The sequence below is a fragment of the Acanthisitta chloris genome, unplaced genomic scaffold (assembly GCF_000695815.1).
Source record: "Acanthisitta chloris isolate BGI_N310 unplaced genomic scaffold, ASM69581v1 scaffold17678, whole genome shotgun sequence".
NCBI classification, from domain to species: domain Eukaryota; kingdom Metazoa; phylum Chordata; class Aves; order Passeriformes; family Acanthisittidae; genus Acanthisitta; species Acanthisitta chloris.
Window position 1 is genome coordinate 59,109 of NW_008688823.1, and position 8,795 is coordinate 67,903.

Genomic DNA, 8,795 nt, shown 5'->3' on the forward strand with positions numbered 1-8,795 from the left:
TCTGGGGTTATCAGGCAGCAAAGAATACATAAAGATGTGCCAAATGCTAGACCAGTTCCTGAAGAGACTTCACTGTTAGCTGGTTGCTATGGCCATCAGCTCTGCAAAGACCTGGGGATTCTGGGCAAAATGGTGTGCTCTGTTTATCCTCAACTCATCTTAAGCCCCATAAGCAGGGGGAAATTTTTTAGACCACATGTTAGGTAAGAACAAGAGCTCAGACTAACTTGAAAGTGTTTTGCTATACCAAGAGTTTTATTTGTGCTTTAACTTCCAAGAATTCCAGTGTCAGTATATCAAAGCGATGTGGTTGAATAATTTCTCAGTGCACCTGCACAAAGGCTAATCCCCCCCAGCATTTCAGCAAGGTCAGGTTATGTTTTAGATACTTAACGAATTATAACCTGGGGTATATTGCACCTGACATGGTACATGAATCTCAGCATACCTACAAGTTTTAAACTCTGCTACACCAGAGATATTTATACTAGCTTTCCCTGTTCTCAGCTTTCACCTGCCAGTGTTTATGAAAGTCATGGAAAAAAGTAATTTAATTTGCAAAGACAACAAGTACAGTCTCTACAGCAGTATTTTGTTGGGAAAAAGGTTCAATGGTAATGCCTTCGGGGAAAATAAGCAAAGCCTTTTCAAGAAAATTTTAATTTAGTCTGTATTAATGGAATGCAGAAAATCTAGTTTTGAAGAAAATATTTTTTACAATCTATTTTAAATGCTTAGAAACCTGGCTTATACTGATCCATAATAACAATTTAGTTCAGAACTCCTTCTCTAAATCAGAGATAGTGCCTAAACATCAGATTCAAAGCAATCAGACAACAAACAAGCATAGAATGAACATTAAGATTATAAAAACAAGGTTCTAACAAGTCACTTCCAGTTTTCACAGCTTTGTACAGAAGTTATGCTAAGTTTCCGTAATTGACCTTACCTGGATAAACTCATTGTCCTTAGCTTTGAAAATGGTACGTTCTTTTTACAGTAAGTAGCAAGCTCTGTAATGTTCAGTCATGGTTTTCTTTAATTTAAAAGTTTATAAATGATTTACTAATGCCAAACAGTTCCACCAGGACTCTGGACTGAGCTACCTCATTATTCTGAGGGGACAGTATAATTAGATTACAGAATGCTCTAAGACATAGCTTGATACAATTTGATTTCTTCCCTTTTCTAGCTGTTTAAATAATTCATATTGTCCTTATCGACATAAAAGCCAATAATGAAAGGAAACCTTTGAAAATATCTATCACCAGCAGTTCTTCCAGCAAGCAGAAACAAGAATGGTTCCCTCTGTTCAGAGTACAATTCCTTGTCAACAAAGTGCCACTGTGCTAAACTGCAGATGCAAACTGTTCTGAAACTACAGTGCACCCAGCACAAGAGCATCAAATTTCAGCATTAAAGGGCAGTATCTCACAGGGAAAGGTACACTTGATAGGGTACCTCCAATTAGAATTCACACACAAGGCTAGTGTGAGACTTAACAACAGGTCTGCTAAAATTAAATAAAACCAGACCAGATTTGCTAGTTTATTTACTAAATGAAGAAAGCTGACATGAAAAAGAAAGCCCAAGCTCCTATTCTTTCAACAAGTCAGCTAGTCTGACTGCAGGGCTTAATGAGAGGACTCTAGATGTAAAGACATTATGTTCCAACACAGATAAGCAGTCCAAAGAACAGTTTGCTTTTCAAATAAAAGTCACTTTGTCATGAACAGAGTAGAAAGCCTCAGATTAAATGCAAATTAGCTTTCTTAAAAGCACTATTTAACTCTTTTTGCTTCTTTTGATAGTTTTTCATTTGCACAGCAAAAATTACATGTAATTCATCTTCAAAGAGAGACAATCTCATAAATGACAAGGAAGAGAGTATGAGGTGGTTCTAGAAGCTTCCTTCTATTGTTGGTCAAGAACTAGACAGACATTCCTACTGACAGATATTCAAATTCCCTGTAAACTGTACTGGTGTTAGGCTGCAGAATACAAACACGAGAGAAGCCATGCCAGGTAACACAAAGGCTCCTCCTCCCCCAAGTTATTGTTTTCCTTCACTGGAAGTTACTACCCTCATAAGTGAATCAGCAGAGAAACCAAGCCAACCAAAACCAGAGTACCTCAAAAGTGCCACAGTGCAAAGTCCAGCACACTCGCAGGAGCTGGCACAGAAGCTGGTTTGAGCTAAATTACCAAACCCTGAACTTCACTGCAGCACAGGGACAGCCATCTTCAGTAGGTATCAAAGCCCTGCAGCTAAGACTAAAACCTACTTGAATCTCAAATTCTTTACACTCAACCTCTCAAAACCTACTCAAACATACTTGTCAAATATGACCAAATCTTGCAAGAGGTCAGATAACTTAGAAGTCCTGCCTCAGAAGTGCAGATGAGTAAGGTTTCTGGAAATTCAGCATTAAAAAATTATACTAATTTCTTTTCTTAGTGAGATTGCGAATTTGCAATCACTGTGCATGTCAAGAGTGCCTGATCCCATCTGGAGGGTGGATCTTGGACAGTGCAGATAAATATACACTCATGGAAAGGCTGCCAAGAAAACGCTTACTTATGATACAAAGAAAAGGCAAGATGAACAAAGAGGACTGACTTGGAATTTACCTTTCATTAATTTAAGACATGCATCTGCCACCACTAGTCTAACAGCAAGAAGGTGGTTGAACACTGTTCTATCTCTATATATGGCAGGTTATATAGTTGAAAGCAAGAACTGGGTAAAAATGGAAAAAATAAGATAAAATAAGAAATATTTAAGATTTCAAAAAGCTAATAGAAATTACAGTTTTGATCTGAGAAGGTAAGAAGGTTATACACAAAGTCTCACCCCAAGATACTCTGTTTTAAACTGAACACTGAAAATCACACTCAGTGTAATTTCTTACTATTAGAGGCAGCTATAAACACTCCTGTAAAACCAGGAGAGGAAAACACCATTTAGATTTCCACAAAAACAGAACTCATAAAAACACAGTACAAAAGCACAAGTTCTTAAACCTTGGGGCCTTCAAACTGAAGTGTTGTGCCATTAAATTCTACCTAACCTCCATTTAACAGCCTCTGTGCTGCAATTACAATAAACCCATTTTAGTCTCATTACTGTACTTGGAAGAGCAAAAAGTTTGCCATTCACCTGTTCTGTTCCTCGAGTTTAGCGAGTAACTCCAAGTCGTCTGGGCTCAGCTGTGTGGGTGAGGATGGTGACAAGGCTGGTGTAGACAGAGTGGTAGAGGAGGATGTAGTGTGTAAGGAGGCAGATGGACTTGCCACCTGACTGGCCATTTGACTGACGGTGTGCGACACAGTGTTCTTCACCCATGAGAGAGTAGAGCTCAGCTTCCCTGCAACCTTGTCTGTCGCCACCTGTTATGACAAAAAGAAGAGGATGCAAAAGTTGTCCTTTTTGACTTCCTTTTCTTCCAGTAAACCTTATGCATTGAACAAAGGAAAGAATACACACTATGCACAAAGTCACACCGAGATTATGTATTTCTCCAGAACCCCCAAGACTCTCAGAAGTAACACAAGCATCAACAGCAATACAATACTATAGAAGTAACATGCAAGTATGCTGCTAATCCACAAAGACAGAGAAATTCCTGATGTATACTCACAGAGCTCATCTCTGCAGTACAGAAATACCACAGGATCCAGGATCAGCTCCGACTTCCCATTACAAAAATAAATAGAAATAAAAGCTTATTTCAAAGCATCTTGATAAACTAATAATGCCACAGAAACTGTAGAAAAATAGATACAGAAACAGTCAACTACTGATGGACACTGAGGCAGTACAAGTGTATCAGTGTAAACCCCTCAGGCCACCCACTGCTCCCCTTCACTAATCCCTACATTGGCAAGGCAGGGGAGCAGGGGAACCACATTTCTAGTCTACACCAATGCAGAAGATCCTCTCTTTCCTCGTTTTCACTTCACCAAGTGTCCTTGACCTCCAATCCCACTATCAGCACCTGGACAGACCCAGGATTTTGGAGGAAAAGTAAGAGATGCTACTCAAGCAAACAGTCAGGGAAACTGTGGGTCCAAGAAGGCAAAGGCTGACTGGTGCTGCTCATTATCTGCTGCTGCTTCTTGACCAGTGTTATGGGATAATGCAGCCCAACAGAGTGACTGATCACTAGGGAGGGAAAAAAGAACAGCAGTCCTTGAGGGTATTTTCTAGTGAACCTCTCACTAGAGCTTCCTTCAGCATCTGAAAATGTTAGAGGCTTGGACCTGCAGTGATTGAAAATTTAAATCTTCCCCAGTCCAAGTCAGAGAAAATCTAGATGCACCTTAGAGGAAGAGCCAGCTGCCTGGCAAAGGTTAAAACTTGGCAATACCAAGGCCGAAGAGGAATTTTGGAAGTCATGTTGCTGGTAGCTATTAATTTTGACCTCTGCTGATTTCCTCAAAACACTGAATTACCCAACGGTCGCCACAAACAGTTCTGCAGTACAGCCTATAAATAATTGCTAAGATACAGTTAGAGGGCCTAGCATTCATTCTGGAAATGCTAACAGATTTTGCTAGAAATATTCAGACGTAGGTATGCAAACCATAGGTGGGAATAGTAAGCTCCCAATGTAAGAATTAGAAAGGTTCCAGCTGGTTCTTAACTCACTGTTGGCCAGGAAAACTCAGGGATATCAATTTTAAAACAAAACAAAAGCACCCACAAAAATCCCAACACACATCTTTTAAATATCATCTTTGAAAAAATTACTTCCAACACTAGCATTTGACACCATCTAATATAGAGGAAAGAAATAAAAATTGCTAGAGGTTTCAAAATCCAAAGTTTAATACATGCATTAATATTTCACTCGGTCAATATCCTATTGCTATGAAAGGATAAATGATTGCTGTTTCACTTTGAATAAAATAGCATTATAATAAAGGTAACTCATCCATCTCACTTAAGGCTGATTATTTTCTCAAAGGCTTTAAACTGCTTAAAATATCACAAGTAATGCAACTACTCCAAAAATAAGCACTGGCAGAAACAGGGCCAATCTGAACACAGTAAAAATGACTCCCATGCACAGGCTTTAAGAGTCACCCGTTCTAAGAATCTTACATATAAAGATTAGAAAAGCAGTGATTTTGAGTAATACCCAATCTGGCACAAACAGGAAGAGAAAAGACACTTTCAATTTTTATCTCTCCACAAAGTAACATAACTGGAAAGACTTAAGGCAAAAATGTAAATCCAAGGTCAATATGGTTTATGAATTACGAGGCTCACACACCCCACTAAGATAGCTGAAGTGGGGGGTGGTATATGGGACAAGAATCAAGAATCTTGATAACAATCATTCACCAACAAAATCACCAGGCATTAAAAAAATTAATTCAAAGGCTTGTAGAAGTCAATTATGTCATGAATACCAAAAAAAAGTATGATCAAGAAAACCATGCAAGACAGCAGTTAAATCCATCAAAACAAGGTGACCAACAATGCTACTGAGTTGCATTACAATGCATCAGAGAATTAGTACCCCAAAACTATTCCTAGCCAGCTATCTGGAAGCATTGACACCTAGAGCAAGCAAAGTGCACAGCTGCCAAAAGCAAATGTTTGAAGATCAAAAGGCCCACAGTGAGAGAAGTTTGCATCAAAAACACATGAAGAATTCATTGGGGAAAAAGTTATGGCAATCACCCAGGACCAAGCTAAATTAAGAGAAAACCCAATTCTGATCTAACAGCTAACTAGTCATGCCTACATCCCTCTTGCCAGGTTTTTCCAGGGTTCCCTAAATATCTAAAGCTCTCAAATCGTCAGCATCAGTGAAGACTCCTGGACCTAGGCATGAAGGCATTTAGCTATCAGTTCATTATCCATTTCCCTAAATAGGATAGAGTAACAGGATTTTTTGTACTTCATCATCTTACCCATGTTAATTCCAAAATTTATAGCAGTGGCAGATGATTTCAGAGTTATTCTTTGACAAATGACTTAAGACCATCCAGAAAACAGGTCACTGGAATATGAAAATGAAAAAACCTTGGGCTGTATCCCAAGAAACCTGATCTCTAACACATACCTCATTAATAAAGATGATTCTATATTTTTGTATCTCTGACTCTCGTAAATTGCCTCCAGAACCCACTGAGCATCTGAATACTAATTGTAAAATAAGTAATATGCACAGTTTTTAACCTTTCTTTCCTCTGTGTGGTTTTACTCTAATCTGAAAACAAATAGGTTCTTTGATGAGAAGTGGAAATAAAATACTCTGGTTCAGAATTATTATGTTCAGGAAGTCAGGCATAAAATACCAGGATTTTTGAAAGCGAGTATACATTGTCATTACTAATTCTAGGGGTTTGGTTTTGCTTGTCTCTTTTTAGTATGTCTTTTCTTTTGGTTCCCTTTAAATACTAATATACAGATAGAACTTAGCCTAAATTCTAATATAAAATCACTAGCAATAAAGCACATTATTTTGATGTTAGTTTATTAGTAACATCGCTTCTCTTCAGAAAAAGTACGGAAATAGCAGTTGCATTTGTTGAGCTGATTTTATTGATGTTGACAAGCAATAGCAAAGTTTACACATAAAGATCCAGATACTTGAATTATTTTACCAAACTTAAGCTGCAAACCTATATAGTTTGGTTTAACTACTTTTTCCCCTCCTCTAAGTGGCAAAACACGAGCATTCCCATGGGCACACACAGAGTGCTCCTACACTTGCCTTTCCAACTCTGAAACTTCCTCTTAAAAACTGAAAATCCCTGCTACGTGTAATAAGCTTTTCATCTCCATGTACACCATTCCACTCAACAGGGTAGTTGTACTTGGCCATCACTAAACCACAGCTACCTCCCATCTTTCCACTGACAACTTCTGCAACAAGAATGTGTCCCACTACTCAGACAATATGTACACACAGTACAATAAGAGAATCCTACTGACTCCCAAGGGATACAAACCTCTCCTTTGACAGCACAAAGGAAAGAGATAAAGGTTTCCCTTAAGCCCTGTCAGAAGAACTGGGGCTTCCCCAATTAAAAATCACAGCAGCAGCAATGTGAATACATTCACCATGAATAATGGCAGATGGTTTCAGTGGGTATCACCAGTTCCAGGAAATGTCAGAAAATCCGTATGAGCATTTTGTTTAACCTCTCTGCTTTAGCAAAGTGATTTTGCTTGACACAGCATTCTGGAAAGACTCAAGAAAGCCAGTTCTGTTAAACCTTTTCTCTTATTATTTTTTGGACCGTCTCCTCAAGGTTTTCCTAAACAAACGTTTCTTTAAAAGCCTGGTTATTACTTAGCCAGTGGTGCATCCACAGGCTGTGGCGGTGTCTCCCTTCTGCCTACAACGCTCTGCACTCCAGTATGGAACTGTCCTTCCCTCTGCTACTCTTCATTACATTGGCAAAGAGTTTATAGTCACGTGCTCAGCAGTTTGTAGCAGCAACAAGGACTGAGATACACCACAGTGCTTGTCCCAAGATCTTAGCTAGGTCACAGGGACAAATCGAACTGCACGAGACAGGACTTTCGCCTCTGCCATCCCCCACTCAGCTACTGCTTCCTCTGTCCTGCCCTACCTCACCGCTGAAGCACTCAGGCTTGTAAAGCTGCTCTACCTGGCGCCCTCCTGTGCCACCTTGTGCCACGGCCAGCAGCTATGCAGACAGCTCATGCCCAGGCTCTGCTCTCTGCGTCCCAAAAGTTCCCAGATCTAAGCAAGCTCTCTACTCCTTCAGCTAACCAGCCCAGGCTGAAAGCCTCCAGTGAACAGTATTCTTTGTTCACCTCACCTCAGACAGTTTTCCAGCTCTGCAAAGAGTTTTCTTGTTATTTCCAGGATTTTTTCAGATGCTGAAATTCAAGTTACATTTGAAGAGCACAAAGGGTAACCTATTGCCTGGGAAACATGCCAAATCATCAAGAGGATCATCAGGATGTTCAAGACATTATTAATTACAATTAACATGTATTCAAAACCCATTTTAAAAAATGCGCTTTTTCCCCAGAGGGGACTCACTCAAGAACCCGCCAGCTTATCAGAGATTTTGAACACAAATGCCACTCCCAGCCCACTCCTGGGGACACCAACACTTTGCACTGAGGATGGCTAGGTCTGGAGAAAAGCAGGCAGGGATATGCCTTCCTTACCCTGTGCAGGAGGACACATGGAACTAAGCAGGCATCACCCAGCTCCAAACCAGGTACACTCATTCAGGCTCCAAACCATATTAACAGCTACACTGCTCCTGGTTTGCCAAAAAAACCCAGAGCATTGGCATCTGCCTGCCTAAGACCATGTAGATACCTCCAAAAGAAATGTACGAATTTGGGATTTGAACTATTGATCTTCAAAAAGATGGGGCGGACACAAGACTTAATTACTAAAGACTTGGTACTCTGATGCTGATTCTAGTGAGCAAAACAGAACTACCAGCAATTCTCAGCTACCTGGTAAGGCACTAACTTGTCTCCTACATCCTCTAAGTTACTGCAAAGGTAAAAAATGTTTACCTTGATATTATATACAGATGCATATGACACATATATTGTGTATATATATGCCAATTCAGTATCTCAACTTGATGTTTAATATCTTTAATTAGCTGATGATTACAGGGCTTTACTAACCAAGAGGAACTACAATACTGTTTAGATTTCTGAGTTACTTAAAGAAGTACTGCCACAGAGCAGCATATAAAATAAAAATTTTAGGTAAGGCTATCTCAAAGTAGAGTGCAACATCCCACATTACATACAACTGAACAGACCTCTTTCC

The 8,795-nt window shown here is 39.5% G+C and overlaps 1 protein-coding gene across 2 annotated transcripts in view; it reads right to left on the reverse strand.

The window, feature by feature from the left end:
* The window catches only part of EVI5 (ecotropic viral integration site 5), a 62,707-nt gene extending 59,057 nt beyond the window's left edge, over window positions 1-3,650 (reverse strand). Inside the window, exons 1-2 of one of the 2 annotated variants that reach the window (XM_009081184.1) lie at window positions 3,642-3,650; window positions 3,161-3,390 (exon numbers count right to left, since the gene is read on the reverse strand). In XM_009081184.1, the coding sequence (XP_009079432.1) occupies window positions 3,161-3,390; window positions 3,642-3,650 (239 nt within the window). Of the gene's footprint in view, window positions 1-3,160; window positions 3,391-3,641 lie in introns of those variants that run through there. The other variant, XM_009081183.1, reaches the window with a different exon arrangement.
* Between the last annotated feature and the right edge of the window lie 5,145 nt (window positions 3,651-8,795).